Here is a 25231-nt window from a genome sequence, read left to right as displayed (position 1 = left end):
AGATAGAATAGATATAATACTTATAACCCCCTAGCATATGTGAAAAATGGAAAACGTATCTCTGGAAAGGAAGGTCTGAGGTCCGATGTATTATGTCAGTGTGGTGTCCGAACAATAATGCGATGATGTGTTGAGAAGAAATCCACTTGACACTGTTCTTGATCATAAAGGTTTATTACATCAAGGAGTTCAGCATCAATTACAAGCTCTGCAGCAGCTTGGAGAGTGACCCAGCCCGATGACCACTCTGTCTCTCTGTACATCAAACATAGCTTATATAGGATATGTGCAGGCATCTGCTAGATACCATAGAAGGGTTCAGTACTATTCTGAGGTAACAAAACACGGGGTCAGAGGTCAAATTCTATAGAAGGGTTCACTCCCTACATAACCATCAATCACTGCTCTCCCCTTAAGAGGTCACTGACCCTCTGTCCAACTGTTTAAACTGTTATGCGTCAAATGCACATATATTATCACAAACTCAGGACCAAGATTGGTGGGTTCAGCGTTCCCAAATACATATAGTGACATTGTTTTGGAATTTTTACGACGTCCCTAAATGAGGCACTTCAGCAAAAACATATATATATGAATTGAAGAAAAGTGTGTATCTCTGGAACAGAAGATTGTAGAGACTCAGGGCCAATCCTAACTGTGGCACTTAAGCAAAATATATTTACGAATTAAAGAAATAAGTGTATCTACAGAATGGAAGGTAATAGAGACTCAAGGCTAAGATTGGTGTGTTCAGTGTCCCCTAATACATATAGTGAATACTTGAAAGACTATCTCTAACTGTGTTACCTAAGCAAAATATCCTTACAAGTTGAAAGAAAACTAGACCAGCTTTGACTCAAATACTGCCCCCTACTCTGCCTCTGATTGGCCGAGCTCTTTTCTGGGCACGTCCAGCTGGTAGTAGACCCTGGGGTAGACCAAGAACACGCTGAAGGGATTATATATTTCATCTGGCTTGGAAAGTCCTTGGGATCTCTCAGGAAATGAAAAGCATTGCTGGGAGGAGAACATCAAGACTACCCTTTTAATCCCGCTGCTGCGACCCGTCCTCGGATAAGTGGAAGAAAATGCATACCGTGCTGTGATGTTATGCGATGTGCCTCCAGTGCTCTTCCTTTTCACAGTTGTGAACCATGAGTACAATCTCTCCAAGTTAAGTCACAGTTTAAGGTAAGTACACACGTATAGAGCCATATCAGTTGTCCTGCAAGTCCTAATCATACCCAGTGGTGTAGGACTGGGGGGGACTGAGTATACAGGGCCTTCATGTGAGGAGGGACCACAAAGATACTAGAACGAATAGCGGTGGATGCGGGGAGGGGCCTATAGAGAATGTACAGAGTCCAGATTTTTGTGCATACCCAAGTGTTTTCAATCTTTCAATAAACGCTGAAACATTTTTTAGTCTGTGGATCACTAAATTTAAAATTGAGCATATTTTGAACTTGATTCGTAGTTGAGGTCTTAGATATTTATAAAATTACATACAACAAAAGCGTGCCTTTTCAGTGGACCATACTTACTCTCAAATCTCAGACACCACATGTTCAAAAGTGGGCCAAACTTTATCATCATGCGCCAAAAGTGAGTCATACAGTGATGTTTTGAAGTGAGCCTGGGAGTGAGTCTTGAACAAATTATGGTGATCTATAACCCAACTGCTTAAAAAGACAGCCATTGCAAACAACTGGGGCAAATACTATGCTGCTTATTTCTTAATTTTTTTATCTTTACTTCAACTAAAGCCACACCCTCTAAAATGTCATGCATAATATCTACACAAATGTTTTTGATCACATGAAAGTAATTCAGTCATTTGTTAGTTGAAAAGCTTTCTAAAAAGCCTCCAACTGAATTGCAAGCAAGATAATCGGCAGTCAATTCAATTCAATTCAATTTTATTTATATAGCGCCAAATCACAACAACAGTTATCTCACAGTGCTTTTCATAAAAGAGCAGGTCTAGACCATACTCTGTGATGTTATTTACAGAAGCCCAACAATTCCCACCAAGAGCAAGCACTAGGTGCCAGAGGCAAGGAAAAACTTCCTTTTAAGAGGCAGAAACCTCGAGTAGAACCATGGCTCAGGGTGGGCGGCCATCTGCCTCGACCGGTTGGGGGTGAAGGGGAGAGAGAGAGAGAGAGAGAGAGAGAGAGAGAGAGAGAGAGAGAGAGAGAGAGAGAGAGGAACAGAGAGAAAGAGGGCAAGAGAGGAACAGAGAGAAAAAGAGAGGGATGGAAGGTGAGAGAGGGGAGGGAGGCAGTAAAGGTGATGTTGCTATAGACTAAATGAACAATGGTACAGATATTTATAGTAGTGTTAATGATAATAATCGGAATGTTAATGATTATAATAACAATAATAACAATAGGACTAGTAACAATAGTTGTTGTAGCAGAGGGTGTCGAGCAGGAACATGGGGGCAGCAGGTGACCCGCAGCCACAGATACAGACTCCACAGCTCCAGAGCCAGAAACACCTGCAGGAAGTGATAGGAGGAGAGAGGAGAGGGACGAGAAAGCACAAGACTACCAGAAAGGGGAGAAGTTGTGTTAGTAACATGCAATAATGGGATGAGGTTGCATACAGAGGGAGAGAAAGTAGAGGAGAGAGGAGCTCAGTGCATCATAGGAAATCCCCCGGCAGTCTAGGCCTATAGCAGCATAACTAAGGGATGGTTCAGGACTCACCTGAGCCAGCCCTAACTATAAGCTTTATCAAAGAGGAAAGTCTTAAGCCTACTCTTAAATGTGGAGATGGTGTCTTCCTCCTGAACCCAAACTGGAACCTGGTTCCACAGGAGAGGAGCTTGATAGCTGAACGCTTTGGCTCCTAGTCTACTTTTGGAGACTCTAGGAACCACAAGTAACCCTGCATTCTGGGAGCGCAGTGCTCTGGTGGGGTAGTAAGGTACTATGAGCTCTTTAAGATAAGATGGTGCCTGACCATTAAGAGCTTTGTAGGTAAGAAGAATGATTTTAAATTCTATTCTGGAATTTACTCGAAGCCAATGCAGAGAAGCTAAGACAGGAGAAATATGATCTCTTTTCCTGGTTCCTGTCAGAACACGTGCTGCAGCATTCTGGATCAGCTGAAGAGTCTTAATGGGCTTTTTCGAGCAGCCTGATAATAAAGAATTGCAGTAATCCAGCCTAGAAGTAAGAAATGCTTGGACTAGTTTTTCTGCATCATTTTTAGACAGGATGTTCCTGATTTTCGCAATATTACGTAGGTGAAAAAAGGTCCTTGAAATTTGCTTAATGTGAGACTTAAATGACATGTCCTGATCAAAGATAACTCCAAGATTCCTCACAGTGGTGCTGGAGGCCAGGGCGATGCCATCAAAGGAAACTATATCTTTAGATAATGCGTCACGGAGGTGCATGTGCCCCAGAACAATAACTTCAGTTTTATCTGAGTTTAACATTAGAAAATTACAGGCCATCCAGGTTTTAACATCCTGAAGGCACATTTGAAGTTTAGCTAACTGATTAGTTTCATCAGGTTTGATCGATAGATATAACTGAGTATCATCTGCATAACAATGAAAGTTTATGGAATATTTCCTGATAATATTGCCTAAGGGAAGCATATATAAAGTGAAAAGGATTGGTCCGAGGACAGATCCTTGAGGAACTCCATGACTAACTTTGGCGTGTATGGAGGACTCATCGTTAACATGTACAAACTGAAATCGATCTGATAAATAGGGCTTAAACCAGCTTAGAGCGGTTCCTTTAATGCCAATGAAATTTTCCAGTCTCTAGGTTGAGAAGAATCTAGGTTTAGTTGAGGGAAGCAAAACAGTCCAATCTGGTTCTACAGCTGTTTCTAAGGTTCCTGAGTTTAGAGATAAGTCGGTGCCAGTTGAGGGCAGGTCTTGGTGAATTTTGTTTCTAATAGTTAGAATTTTATCATTAAAGAAGCTCATGAAGTCGTAACTAGTGAGAGCTATGAGAATACTTGGCTCAGTAGAGCTGTGACTCTCTGTCAGCCTGGCTACAGTGCTGAAAAGAAACCTGGGGTTGTTCCTATGTTCCTATATTAATGACGAGTAGTACACTGGCATTACGGAGGACCTTCCTATAAGTTTTAAGACTATCTTGTCAGATTAAACGAGAATTTTCCAGTTTGGTGGAACGCCAATTCCTCTCAAGTTTCCACGATATTTGCTTTAATTTGTGAGTTTCAGTATTATACCATGGAGCTAATGGTCTTTGTTTTATTATTTTCTTTTTTAGAGGGGCTACAGAGTCAAGTGTCATTCGCAGCGAGCCTGCAGCACTATCAACAAGATGATCGATTTGGGAGGGAATGAAATTAGCATAGGAGTCCTCTGTTACTTTGTGACTTGATCGCATCCTTAAATTTAGCTACAGCACTATCAGACAAACATCTTGTATAGACATTTTTGCCCAATGGCGCGTAATTCAGCAATACAAACTCAAAAGTTATCAAACAGTGGTCAGATAAAGAGGGATTCTGTGGGAACACTATTAAATGTTCAATTTCAATACTGTATACCAAAACAAGGGTGTGGTTAAAACAGTGAGTTGGTTCATGAACACTCTGAGAGAAGCCAATGGAATCTAACAGAGAGATAAACGCAGTACTGAAGCTGTCATTCTCATCGTCCACATGAATATTAAAATCCCCTACAATAATAACTTTGTCCATTTTAAGGACTAAAGTTGACAAAAACTCTGCAAATTCAGAGAATTCAGAGTACGGACCAGGTGCTCGGTACACTATAACGAAAAGAATTTGCTGCAGTGATTTCCAGCTTGGGTGTGAAAGACTAAGAATGTTATGGCAGACTAGGGGAAAAGGACTCAAGAGCAGACTCAGGGCAGGTTACAATCAAGGAATTCAGTGTTTATTGAAAGGTGGGGTGTGAGCTGAGCAGAGGGCAGACCAGGGAAAGGAGACCAGCAGGTGAACCTCTGGGCAGGCGGAGAGCTGGGTAAGACAGAGGCAGGATTTCCAGGTAGGCGGTGGGCAGAGAGAGGCAATGGCAGGATTTCCAGGCAGGCAGTGAGTGGGGTATGGCAGCGATCCTGAGCACAGGGAGACAAGGTTAGTGATCTTGTGGTAACAAACAACAGAATAATAACTACAAGGCTAGTTGGCCGCAGCGCTAATACCACTGAGGTAAGTTGACGACCTGGCAACGAGTGAGGTGAAGAACCGGGTTGATATACTGCAGAGTCTTGATTAGTGGAATGTGGATCAGGTGTGCAGGTGGAGTGCCAGGCCCAGAGTGAGAAGCCACACCCAGACAACAGAGACAGACTAACAGGAGACACAGGGAGGGGAGAGAACATGGACACAAGGGGTCAAGGGGTAGAGCTGCAGACTCACAACAAAGAACAAGGCTTTCAAATGAGTTATAATTTAGTTTAGGTTTAGAGCTGATAAGTAGGTTAGAGTCGAAGATAGCTGCAACTCCACCTCCTCAGCCTGTGTCTCGAGGATTGTGAGTATTAATATGACTGGGAGGGGTGGATTCATTTAGGCTAACATATTCTCCATCACCCAGCCAGTAAGACAAAATAAATCAATATCACGATCTGATATTAGTTAATTTACTAGTACACCTTTAGAAGTGAGAGATCTGATGTTTAAGAGTACACTATTGCTCTTGTGGTTTTAATTTTTATGAGGTTTTTATGCACAGCTCCTCTTCTGTTTACCTTTGATTTAAATAAATTCGATGGTCCGGGGGCAGACACCGTCACCATAGGATTTTCACTAAGTAACTCCTGAAATGGAGGAGCAGAGAAGTGTGTTAGACTGTGACTCTGTGTAGGGTTTAAGGTGGGTAACTGATGAATTAGAAGGGCAGAGAAGTGTGTTAGACTGCGACTCTGCCTCCTGGCAGAGTCAAGAGGCAGATAGCAACATGGAGGCAGATAGTAACATGGAGCAGAGACTTCTGACTCTCAATTTCAACCTCTATCCCTTCCGTTTCAAGAGCTCGAATGTCATCCAACAAAGGCTTTAACATTTATAGAATTGAAAAGTAGGCAAAGGTGAGTGTTTGCAACGGAGAAGTTGAATTCTAAAGGCAAGTTTCTCAAGCAAAAGTAAACAGCTCCCGTTTTGTGAACCCAAATGATTAGTTGTTTCCAAGTCATCAACATAAAGGTCAGAGTCCAAATAAGTTTCTGAAGTGTTCATAGCGTTTGAGCAAGATGTTGTAAAAACAATCTCTGGCACATTACTGAAATTGGAAATTATTGAAATTGGGAAACAAACCCAAGCTTGAACTGGTCATCTCCCACTGCTGCCTCAGGAGGTCCCTCTTGAAGGCTGGAGATGCTTGTGACAGTTGAAAACACAAGTGACAGGGAAAACACAAGTATATCAAAAAGGGCTGAGATCAGTATTTATTGTCTGTGTTATTGTATAATTTGTGTTTATTATCCCACAATACACAATTTATTGTGTATGTATGTGTATATATATATATATATATATATATATAAAGTGTAGCATTCAGGAGGATTTATTGCCAGAAATGGAATATAATATACAGGTATGTTTTCATTACTGCACTGTAAAAAAAAATCTGTAATTTTAAAGTTTTATTCCTCTTTATTTCACAGTTTTTCCTGTATTTTTGAAATACATGAAAATATCAAAAAATTGCAAAAATAAACTGTGAATTAGATGTCTAATGTAAAATAACATGAAAAATCTGTAGCTGTGATTAACCATAACATTTCTGTTATTTTAAAGAAAATATTGGGTTTTTTGACATAAACAAACTGTTACAATACATTCAAGAATTTCCCATATTTTCACAAATATTATTTTTATTATTTAAAAGAAAAAACTAATAATAAGTTTAATACTATAAAAACATTTCTTAAACTTGGTATAATTAGTAACAGTTAACAAAAAACATTTGTTCTGTAACTTGACATAGATTTTCTTGTTAATTGACAAATATCTACTATAATTATGGATATTTGGAAAATAAAACATTGAATAAATGTTTTTTTAATCAGTATATAGTGTCTACAAGTATTGTTAAACCTTCGAAACACAGTTTTGATAATTGAAAACAGCCATAATTACTGTAATTATACAGCTTTTGACTTTTATTATAATTCTTAGATTACAAGTTAGATTATCATAGTATGTAATTGCCCCAAAGTGGTAAAATTACAGAAAGGTAATATTTAATTTATTGTTAAATGACAGGCGTTCACACCTTTTAATGGGGTTAAAAAAATTGTAAAATTACAGGGTTTGTGATGAAAAATTTATTTTAATGCCATTTTACAGATACTTGATTGAAGAGTCTTAGCTATAGGTGTATTATCAAAACCTAAAGTAAACATATTTAAATCCTGTTTTTTCATAATTAAAAATTACCACATGTTCACATTATTATACATATATCCATTTATCCTATAGTAGAGACCAGAAACCCATTTTGAGTAATCTTGTACTAGGGTTATTTATGACAGTTTCAGACTTCCTTAAATTTACTTAATTTGAGTAAACTCAGGCATTTACATTTATTCATTTAGCTGACGCTTTTATCCACTGCGACTTGCAGTCGCACATGGATGGGTCACAGTGGGGGATTGAACCCAGGTCTCTCATACCAAAGGCATGTGTCTTATCCATTGCGCCCTCTCCACCCCACAGACCTTTTAAAGTACCACCACAATACAAATTCCCACATCTGATACTATTTATAGACCATTCATTCAGTTCCATGCACACAACAAATAAGCCACACAAGTCAAACATTATAATGTACAGAATTGTTCTCCTGAAACAAAAGTAGTTTAGTTTTTATTTACCTGATTGATGACATTTTCATATCTATTCATTAGAAACCTAATTGGGTCAACATAAAGAATAATTTGCATACTGTTAGACACAGCTCCAAGATTAAAGTGCAATCTGAATGTAAAGTAATTGGACAGTATTTCTGACTGTACAGAGACACAAAAGGCAAAGGAGAGGGGGAAATGGTGGTTTTACATACAGTGAACTTAATGCACAATCCAAAGACTTCTTCCCTGGTTTCAATATGATATTTTATGACTTTCTAAAGCCAGTTTTTGTATTTGGTAAATGTTGTTATGGCTGTATGTGTTTCTCTGTGCTGTGTATCCTTGTTCCTTTTCTGTCCTCTAGTTCTGCCCCAGGAGTGCTACAGCTGATTGCTGAATTAGGTCCACCTGGCCTTGCAAGGCAGTGCACAACTGTGTGCACGGGAGTTGGGGAAGTCCAAAATTTCTAAATTAAGTTGGCATACAAAAAAGATGCAAATATATGCAAGTAGAAAGACAAGTGCGAATGTGAAGTTTTTATTGGCAGTCCAAATTAATCCATTTGTTTGCAAGGTTTGGGTATGCAAGCCAAAAGTACATTTTCAGATTCGACTGACTTTGCACAACAAAACCTCTGGATGACCTAAAGAAACCACTTGGGTTCTTAGCTCAATTGGAAAACATAATCAACGGCAAATAAAATCACCAGTATCCAAGGTCTGTAAGACATTAAGTAAGTTTCCCTTAATAATTGGTATGGTGACCAAATTCTGGAAATGTGTTAGTCCATAGCACTCTCCACAGAGTTGGGGAAGAATTCAAGTCTGGTGGCTACATGGCTGCAAAAATGACAGAGCAGATAACCACTCCCCCTCCACCACCAGCTCTTCCATTAAGTGTGAGCAATAAGCAAAAGGCAGATGATCTACTCTAGCTTGCAGTTCCTTACATCCAAAAAGCTTGACAGCGTTTGATTTACAATATAACTGCATTGAGAAATAGTACTGAGTGATCTGACGGTATACACTATATTGTCAAAAGTATTGGGACACCCCTTCCGAATCATTGAATTCAGATGTTCCAATCACTTCCATGGCCACAGGTGTATGAAATCAAGCACCTAGGCATGTGGACTGCTTCTACAAACATTTGTGAAAGAATGGGTCGCTATCAGGAGCTTAGTGAATTCAAGCTTGGTACCTGTGCAATAAGTCCATTTGTGAAATTTCCTTACTACTAAATATTCCAAGGTCAACTGTTAGTGTTATTATAACTAAGTGGAAGCGATTTGGAACAACAGAAACTCAGCCTTGAATGGGTAGGCCACATAAAATCACAGAGCGGGGTCGGCGCATCTGCAGAAGCTGCCAACTTTCTGCAGAGTCAAGAGCTACAGACCTCCAAACATCGTGTTGCCTTCAGATTAGCTCTAGAACAGTGCGTAGAGAGCTTCATGGAATGGGTTTCCATGGCCGAGCAGCTGCATCCAAGCCTTACATCACCAAGTGCAATGCAAAGCGTTGTATACATGGTGAAAAGCACGTCGCCAATAAACATTAGTGCAGTGGAGACGTGTTCTCTGGAGTGACGAATCACGCTTCTCTGTCTGGCAATCTGATGGATAAGTCTGGGTTTGGCGGTTGCCAAGAGAATGGTATTGGCCTGACTGCATTGTGCCAAGTGTGTAAAGTTTGGTGTGGGGTGTTTTTCAGGGGTTGGGCTTGGCCCCTTAGTTCCAGTGAAAGGAACTGTTAATGCTTCAGCATACCAAAACATTTGGGACTATTTCATGCTCCCAGCTTTGTGGAAACAGTTTGGGAATGGCCCCTTCCTGTTCCAACATGACTGCGCACCAGTGCACAAAGCAAGGTCCATAAAGAGATGGATAAGCGAGTTTGGTGTGGAGAACTTGACTGGTCTGCACAGTCCTGACCCCAACCCGATAGAACACCTTTGGGATGAATTAGAGCGGAGAGTGCGAGCCAGGCCTTCTCATCCAACATCTGTCCCTGACCTCATAAATGCTCTTCTAGAAGAATGGTCCAAAAGTCCAATGAACACACACACACACAGCGGATTACCAGTTTTAGAACAGTATTTTGACCTTTTTATTAAAGGAAAATCTAGTATCTGCGGGTGTTGTATCATTCTTTTTTACAATATATATTGATTACATTAACAAGATTTTTATGTGAAATTATATAATAAAACTCAATTAAAAGCAGCACTCTACTATAAATTTTAAGCCTGATTATTTGTATTATAGCAGTGTTCAACTATATTTAAAGGTAATTTAATTGTTTTTACAGGTGTATATGTTCTTAATTAAACAATAAAAGCCCCCCAAATTGCAAGATTTTATGTAAAATTAAAGTTACAGACTTGTCATTATGGAATATTACCATATTTTTACCATATACGAGTGGGTTATTTACTGTTATGTAACGGTATTTTCCCGGCGCCCCAGCTGCCAGAATATTTCCGTTTTTTCACTTTTTTTTTTTTGTGTGTATCATCGCCTGAAAATAAGTTTTCGTTACATTAGAATGAGCTGTTTTTATCTACAGAGGGAGCAGGTCCTCTTCTACCGCATGTTAGAAGAGGACCCCAGAGTGTATTTTGCCTTACATTTTGACTCCAAAGGTCGTCCATTTTTGCTGTAACTAACCAGGAAACTGCGATAGAATGACTAGCATGCTAGAGCAGATACACAACAAGTGGTGTACTGACAAATCTTTCCGTGTACAACATATTTTCTCTCATGAGAGAAAAGGCCCTAATTAAGAAAGATAAGGCACATATCAGAGTAACAAATGGTAAGGGTTTACATAAGTATAGAATCAATGAATTGTGATGTTTCTTGATTTGTGTGCAATGTCAGCAGTAAAAAAGTATAACCACACATATTATAAAAATTGCTCTATGGATACTGTATGTTCACGTTAGAACATAGTTCTGTTGTGTTTGCAAAGACTATGCAGATTATATGCCTCAGAATCAGTGGAATGTGTATCTTAACTTATGTTTTTTCAATGTTAGTTGCTAACTGGTGACTAGCTGCTGGTCCTAAATGGCATGTCTTCTAATCTTATTGTCCTTTTTCTTCAGATGTCTTCTAAAAAGAGGGAACACCGTTGTTCCTCTGTCTCCTCCCCAGCCTCTGCAGCAACAAAGAAACAAAGAATCTAAGCTGCAGAGATGATGCCTTTACTCAGAGACGTTTTCCAACCTTATGTCCTGGCTGGTGAAGGGGAAATCCAAAAAATATTCAGAGAAGCAGTTGAGAGTGGCAGGAGTCTAGCCATGTAGACATGTAGGCCACATTATGCTTTTAAACAAGAAAGTGGAAAGTAACATTTTGCTTCAGGGCTAGAAGGCACAGAGCATGATCAGAGTGCAAAAAGAGTATCCGAAATAAAAAGTCAAAACACAAACATTGATTGGTCTTTTTCTTTAACTTAGAATGTGAGATTATCATATTCCTAAAAAAAGACCCTAAATAAAGTCAGACTGTCTGAAATACAGGAACCCTGTATTCTAATTCTGACTTGTCATTACAGATTAATGCAATGCAATGCAGCAATTAATGTCATTAGTTAACACCTGTGTTTAATAAAATGTTAGTTGTGAAAAATGTCTATTCATCCCACATTTTATCTCCTGGTCAAGAAAGTGCTGCTGCAGAAATAATTGGTTTGTGAAGGAAAACTGAAGAAAATGTTAATCTTGAACCCATCTGTCTCATACCCAAATTACTGTAACATAATTGTCCTTGATTGACTTAAGCAACTTCAAAAGCCATCACTTACTTCTGTGCAACTGAATGACTCAAAAAACAACTGGCCATTGTCATCATGAATTGAAAGACAGTCATGCACACCACACTACAAAACACAACACAGAGTTTGGTCTTGGTGCCTAACAATATCATGTAATACAGAATTTCAAATAGTTTTGGATCAACAAATGGTCCCTAGACTCAGTTTAATCAATGGATGAAGCAGCTGTTAAGAAGACGTGCAGGGTGTCTTCCCACCAAGCCAGGCTACAACCTTAAAGTCACTCTGGGTTCCTCACTCACTATTTCCTACACGATAAACAGTCTGAGATTTCGGATCACTCACACACTGAGATTTTGTTCATTGTTTTGCCATCATCTGACAGGTGTAATTTACACATCTCTCAAAGGCATCACATTGTGGGAATTTAAGTAAAAAGTTGTGTAAATGCCATTGACACTACATTTGCCCATTTTTAAAATGTTGGAACAAATATTTCAGTGTTTTGTACTTTGTTTGCAACTCAGATGGTAATTGGATTGTGTGTACTTTTATCTTAGACAAATGTGTCAGCCCTCCAGCTCTTGTGAGAACAGACAGAGGACAAACACAGATGTGATGGTAAGCCTGCTCTGATTCCTTCTGCTTTACTGTAGACCCACATTTATCCCAGAGCTTTAACCAGGCCAGAACATTTGATTCCTTCCTGTCCCTAACCCAAAACATTTCAGTTCAAGTCCAAACCAAATCTGAAGGTAAAATCCAGGGTGGCACCCATTAGCAAAGTTCACAATATACTGACACATAAGCATTTTGTAACACTCCCACAAGTGGAGGATTAATTTGTAGTGGTTGATCCCTGCATCTAGAGGGTCATGTGCTGGTGGAGCAGAGCATTCACAATCAAAATGTCATTCCAACTTCCAATTACAGTGAAATTTTGTAGTTGCAGATAGTAGGAGATAGTTGACCAGCTGCCTTCCATGTAAGACCCACTGCAATGACAATTGCTTGTCATACTTTATATTTTACTGCAAATACTTATAGAAATGTGTTTATGTATGCCCTATTTTTTGATGTGTGTGTCACTGGAGTGTGGTGGTGACAATTTCAATTTAAGGATGTGAGGCCTTTTTCCAGAGAGTTGTTATGCTAACAGTTGATGGTATGTTCTTGTGATGTGCAGCAGAAGGTTAAAGGTTGGATTTGTGTCTGTCTCCAGATTAACCAGCCCAGCCTTTCTCTTAAGCAACTATCTCCTCCTCTAGTTTCTCCTCTTACCCATCTGGTTGCTTTCCCCCTAGCCAGCCCCCATCAGTGCCAGAGGATGAAAACTGGACCTGTGAAGTGTTCGATGATCAGAACAAGATTATCCTAAGAAAGATGAAGACGGCAAGCTGCACTCAAGAGTGCGGAGGGGGATAGTACGAACCTTCAACGTGTTATGCCCTCCCGGAGAAGCTCCTCTCTGGCAGATGTACACACCATGTCAAGGAGGTTCATATGTCTGTATAGACCAACAATAGAGTCAATAGTGATCACATGAGGACCCCAGTGCATGGGTCGATACTGATTTAGTTTGCTGTGCTGTGATGTGCTGTTTTGTGTGAACATCTGTAGGGCAGAGGAGCATTGACCACGGTTGACTTTCATCCAACTCTACAGGGACTCGCCATACACGCACACATGCATACACTGTACAAGCACCCTGTTATCATATCCACATGTAACGATCATACAGTGCGAAATTCTAAATTATTCCATCTCACGAAGAAAATAAAGATCAGGGCGAAACAATCTAGAGGCTGAACGAAAATTAACCAAACCGTGTTTTAATCCGTGTATGAATCGTTAATACAGCTAGCTGATTTAACTAATAACAGTTCATGTTTGCTGTGTACCACTGGATGTACTGACAACTGTCACTGAATTAATTTGATCCTGAAGAAATCTTACAAATCTGCTGCAGGTTTATCAAGTGTAACGCACAAAGCTACACTAGTCGGACACATTAAATATCAAAATCAAAATTTTTCTGTTTTGGTTTTAAAAGAGAAAAAAAACGAAAAACGACTTGTTTTTTGGTATTTCCGATTTGGGTTTGAAACAAAATAATAAAAGAACGAATCATACACGGATTGAGGAGCTGCTGGCAGAGGACATCCAGGCAGTGGGCCTGGACCCTGAACAGAATCTGCTTGCAGCAAAGTCCCCTGGAGAGGTGAGGAACATGCATTGACTCACCTCACACAGAGGCAGGAACACTTGACCAGAAAATGATGATTCTTGCCAGGACTTTCTGGTCATTCAAACATAAGATAAGAGGCAACGACTGATAAAGAGACAGTTATCTGAAACAAGTTAGGACAGTAGTTTAGACAGTTCAGTTAGGTAAGTTAGAGTTAGTTTGTTTTTTAGTAAGTGTGTTAGTTACTCAGTTAGTTAATGTATTACTTATTTTAAAAAACAATTTCCCCCACATGGACTCTGCCTTGATGTGGCCTAAGGGCTTTGCATGCCTCAGTGATCCTAGAGACTGTGGGGTCCTTTGCTTAGAGGCCAGTACTTATGTTTATCATGTAGTTTTTAAGATACTTAGCTGTAACAACATGTGGAGTTGATGTACTTACCTATAAAGTTTTTGTTGTGGGTACTAGAGATGTAAGAATTATACTGAAAATGACACCAGGTCCACAACAAATGACATAGCAATGGTCCACGGCCTTCCTGTTAAGCACTATGCTAGTGATACAGTTACTGGTGTATACTCGGTCTTGAATTAAATGAGTTTTTATATGTAACATCCTCCGACCAGCGGGGGGCACTAACACCTGCCTAAGAGGGGCCTGAGGTGGGAGGTGCTGCAGATGGACCCTTTAATGACTTTAACTTGCACACAAACCTGGGTGGAGCTTTCAATGGAGGAGCCAGGAATAAAAGTTTGATAGCTTTTATATTAAGCAGCTGTTGAAAGAAATTCTTGTGAGCGGGTGAAGTGCAAATGATTAAAAAGTTTTCAGGAAACTAATTTCAAGCAGAAGTACTTATTGATGCTTGGCCAAGGAGAAAATGGCAACAGAAGTACAAAGTGGTAAAACCAAATCTGAAGGATACGCCCTGGAGTATTTAATGAGATTCATTGTGTCCAAATAAGGTTATTCTTCACTCATCTATAGTCTATGTGTGCAAATATTCTACTGCATATTGGTTCAAAACAAGGCACTGTGCTTACCAAAGTCACGATTTAATTAGGTCAAATGTAAAACATTTTAAAATGGTCTCTGGGACTGAGCCTGAGAAACTTCATCATCCTGCTGTAATCGGTCGACATCCTCTATTGAGAGGTATGTTTACATCATACATATGCAGTATGAGAAGGTGCAACCAGACATCTCTGTGGTCAAAGACGGTATGCAGCGAACTTGGACGTACTGAAGAAATACCTTCCCCAAAGAACACCCCTGGCTTGAATTAACCACCATGAAAAATACTATGACCGTAGAACATTACCATGGCAGTTGGAAAAAGTCACTCTGACCTGAATGGTCAATCTACTTTACTAAATATGCCGTGACTGTTTACATATGCAAGGTGTAGAAGTACCACCTTCACCTTAATGGGTTCAACATGTTGGTCTTATCCACGCCCACAAAGTCAACTTTAATATCACTTGTGGACTAAATCACTAGAAATCTTCGTTGTGTGTATAGTTAACAATGATCTAACCAACGACAAAAATTTAAGAAAACAAACTGTTCAATTGATTGTATTGTGTTGCAATGATACATTTTACATTATTATGAAAAACACATTGTTACACGTGAGTGTCACTTAAAGGGAAATATAAAAAAAGGAGGGGGATGGGGGGCAAGGAAAAAAGCTGTAAAAAAGGAAGAAGAAAAAAAACTATTGTGTTATATTGATTTCACAACATGTGATTTGTTGATACTGCCCGGGAAGACTTTAAAAATGAAGGCTCAAAAAATATATTGTTCAATGGATTGTACTGTGTAGCACTAATGCTTTTTACATTATTCTGAAATTCTGAATTGACGGAAAATGTTTTTGTAATGTGATACTGACATAAATTATATGACTTAAATGTGTAGTGTAAAAAAAATTATGGGGAAACAACAAATTATTTTGTGTGTTTCTCATATTGTACTGAGTACAAATTTGACATTATAAAAGGTACAAAGTGCTTGTCATTTGGGCAGTATCCTCTAAAGGCCAAATTTGAACAATTTCCACCGGTACATTTAGGTCCTAGTACCTTTATTGTACCCAGGGGTACATATTTCCCCCATAAGGTACAAGCTGTAAGGGTAATATGGGCCCTTGTTAAGGGGTACAGTGAGTGTACCTTGACAGTGACACAGGAAAGTAACCTTCAACATTTTCTTTTTACCATTTCAGCTAATGCAGATTTATGTGACATACAATGATTTATAGAGCATCACAACTCTTAAGATGGAAAAACGGGTAAAAAATAACAGCTTTAATTCCACAAACATTACTGTGTCAGAGACATGAACTCATAATGGGAATACAGCATACCTGACTTCAGACAATTACTTTACATGGCTTAGTTCTGTGCTGAGCTCTATGTGTTAACTGTGCTTCAAACTTCACACTCAGTGGACAGTCTGCAGTACGGGCCTCCAGCTGGACCAACTATTTTAGCTACACTGGGACAGTTTTGGGTCACAGTTAAAATGAATGAGAGCAACATCAAAAGTGAGTGAATGGTTTATTAACGAAGTAATTCACTACTGGCCAGCAATCGTAATTGTATCAAACTCCAGCACGCCTAACTAAATGTTTATTGAGGACATTTTAACATGAGTTTGCATTGCCTCGGAGTGCTGTTGGTGAATTATTACAACACAAGAGATGTTCAATTGGTGAAAGCAAATTAATTAGGTAATAAGAAACTCTCAGGGTAAAAAGCGTGGAACAAGCAGTGAGCCTTATTAGGGTTTTTCTTTTTTCTTTTAGTTCTCTGATAAAATGGTTCCCTCTGCTGGTGAGCGTGTCTCACAGCACTGCAAATCTCAATAGTAATAATAATAACCACAACTGAGATTTGTGCATGCTCTCCTTTTCTTTACAATTCAAATATGACCACTCATCACAAGTGACAGCTTTTGGCAATGACCAGAAATAGAAAGGATGTCTCCCAACACACGATAAGATCCTTGTTTGTTTGCTTTTTTATTGGAATGCTTTACCTCAATAATGTGACAATGAGCCACATCCAGTGCAAATACTGTACCGAACAGACTCCCACAATCTGAACCCCTTCCAAACATCGTTTTCTCAAGCTTCACATGTCTTTTATACAACTGGGGTCACTTCCAGACACTCATTCATCCAAATTCCACAATCCATTACCAGCCATACTGTACACAACTGACCCCCATGAACACTTAAGGCACACACACATACACTAACACAGCACACAAACAGGCAGAGCTTAAGACAGCAGTAACATTGGATAATTTGATACTCCACGTGAAACTCTCAGTCACAATTTGAAAAGAACTGAGCCATGACGAAACAGCCACAGTATAAGCTCACAGACGAATGGGATCTTTACATGACCGTTGACTGCTTTTCAGCATTTAGTGTGACAATCTTCAGTATAGCTGTGTTCAGTAGCTTAACCACGTGGCTACCTTTAATTCTTAAAAATTTTCAGCAACTATACCACCTAGAGATGTCAGGTCCCAGGGTGGCAGGGATGGATGAGAGTCAATTACAAATACAACATGAAGAGAAATATAGGTGAGAAACAGATTAAAAAGGTGCTTCTAACAGAAAATACTGTGTAAATATGTATTTAGGAGGGAGAGGGAGAGAGAGCCTGTGCTAGTCAAAGTTAAGAGTCTGTGACTGTTGAGATTTATTAGTGTGAGATACAGACACACAAAGAACCTGTCTCATGTCACTCTGTATTTTTACAAGGAGTAAGTCATGCTATGATTATCATGTGAGGTGAAAGAAGGAGGAGTGGAGTTTTTCCTTTGTTGTAACAACAAAAAAAATAATAATAAAAAAATTGCGGTACACTGTTGCACTGCAAAACTGCAGAGAACACACAATCGAAAAGACACTGTAAAATCATGGCCTGAAATGATGTGCTGAAATATTTTTTTCTATTCTAATATGTGCTTCAATAGATAACCAAGGACAAAGTCAAGACTTTAAAAAGGTGGCAGGGCTTAGTTTAGCATTCCAAAACATATGAAATGTGTAACCCACTTTTTAGTTTTTAGATGCTAAAATGAAACGTCACAGTGGATATACCTGGAGCCAAATGGTGTGTGTGATACAAGCTTTGCACGTAAGCAGCAGGGTCGGGGGAGTTTGGAAGACCTATGCAGATTATCAGACCAGTAGATTGAACAGCCTTACATCACTAATAAATACATAAAAATACATGATTTTTGCCCCGATATTCACTCATTTGATACAGAAGCGCTCTATGCCAAAGCTGCGGCTCGTCTTAAAAACACGCATGCAGGGAACACCAACATCAGCTTTGAGTTGAACATTTAGTTCAGTGATGGTTTTAGGTGACACACGGGTGTAGTAGTGAGGCACTGCATGTGTGGCCTGTGGACAGGTAGTTAACTCTCCAGATATACACTGATCTATTTTTATATTGATTACCAGTTTCAAAAGACATCTAAATAGTTACACACAGAGTTCAAAAGTGAACATCTAGCAGACTTAAGTGCTCCTTGTTTGGCTGAGTATAAGAAACAGTACACATGAAGAACTGGACTTTCTTTCAGTAAATTTGTGTAAATTATTTTATATGTAGTTAGCTTCACAGGATTATGCTTAAAGCAAAATTGTCTAAACGTGAGTCTTTTTTAAATACAGGTCACTACATTACAAAGTGCCTGTCAGTAGTAGCCCCTCTGTAGCTGTGGTTCCCAACTTTTTTGACTTGTGGAGCCTTAAAAAGAAGCAATGTCACACCGCAGAGTGATTTTTACTTCTCAGATTGTTTCATTTTGGGGGGCGGGGGGCTTTTAGCATTGGAAGCTTCAAGAGATGAAAATCTTTAAATTACTAAATTGTTATTTTTTTGAGACACCTTGGGGGGCCCGGACCCCCAGGTTGGGTACCACTGCTCTGCAGCATACTGGACAGACTCATAACATTGTCCAATGTTGGATAGCTTACTGTGAGTATGTGGTGCACCCTCATGTGTTGACAGAGAAGGGCACACAAGCTAACTGTTTTGCAGACATCAAACAAAAATTTTGTCAGATTGTGTTTTTCTGTTTTTTATCATATCGCCGTGGCACAGGTGACAAGAGGGATACACGCATTTTATCCAAACGCCAAGGTTAATCTGCATTTGTGTGCCACTCCAGTTCCACATGATCTCGGTATATCTGTCTATGATTCGGAGTTGTTTGACCTTGGTAAATCTTTTTGCAATAGAGGTTACTACTGCAATCACAGTGTCTACGTCTGTAGTGAAGTCTCTCTCCCCCTTCAGCACGTCTCCGCACCCAACCCTCCGCTCATGAATGTGATCCCACACCCCTCGTGGGCCCACTCACACAGGGGTGCCTCTTCCCCCTATGAGTGAGCCCTTCCTCCTCCAGATACCAGGGACATGTCTCCCCCGTCTCTCACAACAGCAGGTGAGACATGCCTCTGGAAAAATGTGCTGCTCGGCCGTGGTGCTCAAACCAGTGATGCCCGTCTCTCCTCTGGCGTCTCCTCCAGTATCTGAAGCAGCAGGTCACTGAGGGGCTTCGCCATACTGCGGTAGCCTGTCGAAGTCAGGTGGAGGAAGTCAAACATGTCTTGTTGGATGATGGTTCCATCGGAGTGGACAAACTCCCCGCTCACATCCAGGAACTGAGCCTGGCCCACTCGCGGTAGCCAGGAGCGTAGGAACCCGTTAACCGACGCATTCTTCTCCCTCAGTGGGTTGGGACGCTCCCCTCGAGGCAACAAACCCTGAGGACAACAAAAATATTTGTGACTCATTTATAAAGGTCATTGTGTTCAGTTAAACCTTTTTTTTTGTTTGTTTTATTAAAACTCCCTTGATCTACATACACTTTTATTTTAATATAATTAGTCCTATTTATATTTATTATTCTTTGTACTCTTATTCAAATTATTATACTATGGCATACTAGCCTTTTAGGACAGCCTCAAAAGTATACCGTCCTGAATTTCACTGCACACACTGAATAACTGTTTAAATAGCCGTTTATTATGTATACAAGTGATATTTATGACCCTTTTTCTTTCACCACATATTGACACTGAACAGCACGCCCACATCTGATAACTGCCGACTTGTGAGGGCAACTATCATCTACAGTGGATAGAAAAAGTCTCCACACCCCTGTTAAAATACCAGGTTCTTATGATGTAAAATAATCAGACCTATAATGTGAACAATTCAATTGAAAAACAAACTTAAATCTTCGAGGGGGAAATATGAAAAATAACAACCTTACAATAACCTGGTTGCGTAAGTGTGCACACCCTCTTATAACTGGGGATGTGGCTGTGTTCAGGATTAACCAATCACATTCAAACTCAGGTTAACTAGAAGTCATTACACACCTGCCATCATTTCAAGTGACTGATTAATCACAAATAAAGTTCAGCTGTTCTAGTAGGATTTTCCTGATATTTTCTCAGTTGCATCTCAGAGCGAAAGCCATGGTCTGCAGAGAGCTTTCAAAGAATCAGAGAGATCTCATTGTTGAAAGACATAAGTCAGGAGACGGGTACAAAAGAATTTCCAAAGCATTAGATATACCATGGAACACAGTGAAGAAAGTCATCATCAAGTGGAGAAAATATGGCACAACTGTGACTTTACCAAGAACTGGACGTCCCTCCAAAATTGATGAAAAGACGAAAAGAAAACTGGTCAGGGAGGCTTCCAAGAGGCCTACAGCAACATTAAAGGAACTGCAGGAATTTCTGGCAAGTACTGGCTGTGTGGTACATGTGACAACTATCTCCCGTATTCTTCATATGAATGGGCTATGGGGTAGGGTGGCAAGACGGAAGCCTTATCTTAAAGAAAAATATCCAAGCACGGTTAAAGTTTGCAAAAACAAGCATCAAGTCCCCCAAAAAGCATGTGGGAATAATTCCAAAAGGTATGTTCGGTGCAAAAACAACACTGCACATCACCCAAGGAACAGCATACCCACAGTGAAGCATGGTGGTGGCAGCATCATGCTTTGGGGATTAATGTTTTGGAATGGCCCAGACAGAGCCCAAACCTGAATCCAATTGGGGTGATCTGAAGAGGGCTGTGCACAGGCGATGTCCTCGCAATCTAACAGATTTGGAGCGCTTTTGCAAAGAAGAGTGGGCAAATATTGACATGTCAAGATGTGCCATGCTAATAGACTCCTACCCAAAAATAATGACTGCTGTAATAAAATCAAAAGGTGCTTCAACAAAGTATTAGTCTAAGGGTGTGTAAGGTTTATATTTTCATTTTCCCCCTCAAAGATTTCAATTTGTTTTTCAATTGAATTGTTCACATTATAGGTCACATTAAAGGTGGGAAAAGTTCTGACATGATTTATCTTTATCTCATTATTTTACATCATAAGAACCTGGTATTTTAACAGGGGTGTGGACTTTTTCTAGCCACTGTAGTTTGCACTATTCTATTCTGCAATGTTCCTCACGTTAAATGGAGTGCGTTTCATCATCTCTTGAATAAGATAAAATGCTAAATATTCACTAAATGGAAACATGACTCTTTGTCACTGCAGAGAGAAAAGAAAAATCACACAATTAAAGCTAAATAACAAAATTTCTGCATCAACATCTGTTCAAAACAAACTAGGCGCAACAAAAGACAAGACAAACCGCTAACTACTTACCAGTACAACTATCTTTGCCTTAGGGAGATGGGAGGTGAGTAGCTGTGCAATAGCAAGAATTCCTCCTGCAACTTGCTCTGCTGTGTGTTCATAATTGTTGGTTCCTACCCACAACACCACCACCTGGATAAGACCACACACAGAGACACTTTGTTCACTTTCACTGAAGTAGCAGGCAGCTACTTTTCACTGCACTTACTTACCTCCAGCTCTTTCTGTAGCTCAGACAATCCCTGCTACCTGCATGTGCTAATCCATTCTTTCACCCATACTTTGTCTTTGATTGCCATCTTTATAATAAACAGCTGTTTCTTATGTAGGTTAACGTAATTTCCCGTTTCACATTTCACATGTGTTTTCTTGACAAAACGTGGTTTGGAGACTAGCGTTGGGTGACACAGCCGTTGTCAACTTGTGTAGTGTGTGACCCAATGTCAACAATCAGTCACGCAGTGTGAACGGCACAACGACTACAAGACGGCAAGTTGTGTAGTGTGAACAGCACGGCGATCGGCTGACGCTGAAAGTTGTGTAGTCTGCACGAGCCTTAAGCAGCATCCCGTTGATTGTTTTGACAGAATGGATTCTTATGGATAGCCATCTGGCTAATGGGTGATCAATGCAAGTTCTCCGCAATGTGTATATCATTAGCACAACCAATAAGCACACAGGGTAATACAACAGACTGTTGCCGCTACAATGTTTTCCAAATGCACGCTGCAACACAACAGTGTGTGTACATGGTCTTTTGTGGATAACAGAAGTAAAATGTGTATGCAAGAGTTTCTTCTGCATCAGATGTAAAGGTATGTATGAGAGGTAAATAAAATAATTTACACCTTCTTTTTCTGAAGATCTTAGCAAGCTCGTCTCACCTTGGGTCGGATGTTCTCTAGCTCTCCGTTCTGCAGCCTCCACAGCACATTACAGGTGGTGTCCCCTCCGATGCCAAAGTTGAGCGCATGAAGAGGAGAGAATAACTCCCTCCAGACCTGTGGACAGGAAATGACGTGTATTTCATGAGATTTTTTTCAACAAATTACAACAGTATGCGTAACACTATTATGACATAAACCTATATATGGCACAGTACATTTACACTGTGTATTTAAAGTATTGTTTGAAAATACAGAGATTCAGAAAAATAAGCTAAATTAAGATGCTACTGACATTTGAGCAGTCAAATGTCCTGTCCTGTCCGTCTTGTCTCACCTCAAACTGCTGCATTAGTTGTACCATAGAGTCACCCACAAAAAGCACGTCTGGTTCAGCATCCTTACACTCCTGCACAAATCTTATATGCTGTAAAAAAACAAACAAAAAAAAACAGTCTTGTCACAACAGAGCTTGTGATGTAGCCCATAACAAGGAGCGATAAATGACAAAAAAAATTACATTTCATTGGCTGAAAACAACACAATTTAGTCAGTTCCATATTAGGCTTTTCAGTCTGACTTAACATCTTTGTGTTATGAGTTTTCTGAATCCTAGCTGTAGGATAATACTCGTTAGACTTCCAAGTCAGACAAAATACTGCAAGTTCTTCACAGACAAGACATGTCTGGTGCCCCATCTGATAAAGAGCCTGGAGTAAAGCAGGACTGTCTCAGTCCTATTATCTTTGGAGGATTAACCTTGGATGGATCGACCAGCAGGTGCCACTAAACAAGCTAGATAAAGTGGTGCTCTGGAAGAAAAATATGTCTTGGGAATGACTGCAATGCATTTTAACTAATATAATGATGACCACCCACATCAACATTTAACCCACATGTGTCACTAATATTATTGAGAATGTCAGTTGCACAAGGTTACAGTACAATCATTCAATGGTAGGAATCAAATGTTGTATTTAATGTGTTATTGGTGCCTTATAAGACTGGAGTGGCAATAACCAGTTCGATAGAGTAACAATGGGATGTAACCTGCTGTCAAGCTTTTGTTTACATTTTTTCAAATCCAGTATGTAATTAATCTCGTGAAAAATCATGGAAAACCCTTTAAGAGGTAATGTAAATCTTCCCGATGGTAAAAAGCATTCAGCCTGCATACATAAGGATGAAGTATTTTTATATAATACATGGGGATAAAAACTGAATGTTTCCTACACTAATAATAAATACCACCAACCTGTGACATCCACCGTCCATCTCCTTGCATATCTCCTACTGGCTGAGCCACTGCAGCTGGGTTCAATTCATCACCACTCATCCTACAGGACACACCGCCGCTTATTCACACATCAATAAAACAATACATACCTCCACAGAGACAAAAAAGTAAGAGTTCATGTTGTCTGAGGTTGGTGCTACAGTGTAAGGGGGAGGGCATCAGCACAAGCCAGCAGAAATCAATGCTGAGATGAAGCAGCTTAATATTTCAGCAGCAGACAGACTGGCCTAATACGGATGTAGACTACTTTCGCTGTCACGGCGGGTGATTATGGATCAGAGTAGATCGCAGTAAATCCGCTGGGTTACTGTTTATCTCACGTTAGCTTTTTAGCTAGCTAGCCAGCCAGCTAATGACTGGGGACTGCTAACGTTATGGCTGCATCTCTGACACTTAACGTTTGACACGCCCGTCGTTAATATGAACATTTCAACACATTACTTTGTTATTTATTTACAGGACACACTAGCTGTACCTGGCAGGGTGTTGGCCGTCACTTCTCGGCTCCCTCGGCTTCAGAGTAACGTTGCCTCCTTTGCCCCCACTACGCTTCACCGCTGTCGGGTAGTCGAAGCAGGTGATGCTCGCTAGCAACTCTTAGCTGTTAGCTGGCTGTAGCTAGACGAGACAACAAAAGGTGTGTCAAGAAGGCAAACTACTGAGACCCTTTCACGGGGAGAGCGCCGAGCAGGCACCATGAGCCGTAACACCACTGGAAGGCACTGCAGTGAGCCACAAAAAGATGTTTTTCCTCCCAGAGAATTGTCTTTCAGGCAATTACAGTCTTACTGACTACATATTCCGGGACTCGCAGTCTTATAACGGGCATAAAGAACCGTGGCCAACCTACGAAGGAGAATTAGGGCCACATACTTCAACTTTATTCTAGTTATTTCCACTTTATTCTCATCATGTTGACTTTATTCGTGACATTTCCAGTTTATTAGTCATTTTGACTTTAATTCTCGAAATGCTAAATAAATTTAAAAATAAATCTTCATCCTCTTTTTCCACTTAATGTGGCCCTAATACTCTGTCGTACTAACCAGATATCATACACATTTGTGATTATAGAGTTTGGTGAGGCCGACAACACAACTTTCCTGACAGGGCAACCACAGGGCAAGAAACACCCTTGAACCACTGGTCCCGCAATGAATCATGGGTGACATTTGCTTTGAAAATGTGATACAGATTTCACTGCCTAAAACTTCGGATTCCTAAACAACGAAATTCCTCTCAGTTATTTGAGATACTTTCAGTGGGTGTCAGACACCAGCTATGGAGGAAAACACTTCTAAGTGGGAGTATCTTTTTGTTTAGACAGCGCCATCACCGCCGACATCATTGCTGTGCTGTTAAATCACTTCCACTGGGGACCATCTCTCAATCTGATCGCAATGCATCATGGTTACGTTAGATCAAGGCTGCATTCCAGTACTGTAGGAAACAGGAAAAATAATTACAGGTCACATCTACTTTCCTTTATTTTGTGAAACTAACTCAACAGTCTCATCAATTGAGATTTTTTTTTAATTTATGGTAATGCTTATGCATCTGG

General features: G+C 39.9%; 1 protein-coding gene and 1 long non-coding RNA gene across 2 annotated transcripts; one reads left to right on the top strand and one right to left on the bottom strand.

Moving 5' to 3' along the window:
• Positions 1-921: 921 nt before the first annotated feature.
• LOC119896036 lies at positions 922-13679 on the top strand. Its single transcript, XR_005443154.1, has 3 exons — positions 922-1191; positions 12160-12220; positions 12904-13679. It is a non-coding gene; the product is annotated as an uncharacterized LOC119896036 (long non-coding RNA).
• Positions 13680-16336: 2657 nt separating this feature from the next.
• On the bottom strand, positions 16337-24363 carry pafah1b2 (platelet-activating factor acetylhydrolase 1b, catalytic subunit 2). The gene is made up of 6 exons (XM_038709508.1): positions 24146-24363; positions 23629-23710; positions 22711-22800; positions 22374-22490; positions 21499-21621; positions 16337-19588 (listed from the first exon to the last, which is right to left on the bottom strand). Exons 2-6 carry the CDS (start codon positions 23707-23709, stop codon positions 19310-19312), a joined length of 690 nt encoding a protein of 229 aa, XP_038565436.1. The 5' UTR covers position 23710; positions 24146-24363; the 3' UTR covers positions 16337-19309.
• Positions 24364-25231: the final 868 nt, after the last annotated feature.

This window comes from Micropterus salmoides, unplaced genomic scaffold (genome assembly GCF_014851395.1).
Source record: "Micropterus salmoides isolate LMB-PRFRI ecotype aquatic unplaced genomic scaffold, ASM1485139v1 Ms_hic_scaffold_9, whole genome shotgun sequence".
In the NCBI taxonomy this organism is placed as follows: domain Eukaryota; kingdom Metazoa; phylum Chordata; class Actinopteri; order Centrarchiformes; family Centrarchidae; genus Micropterus; species Micropterus salmoides.
Note: the sequence above shows the minus strand (reverse complement) of the source record. Positions and strands in the feature narration are given on the sequence as shown.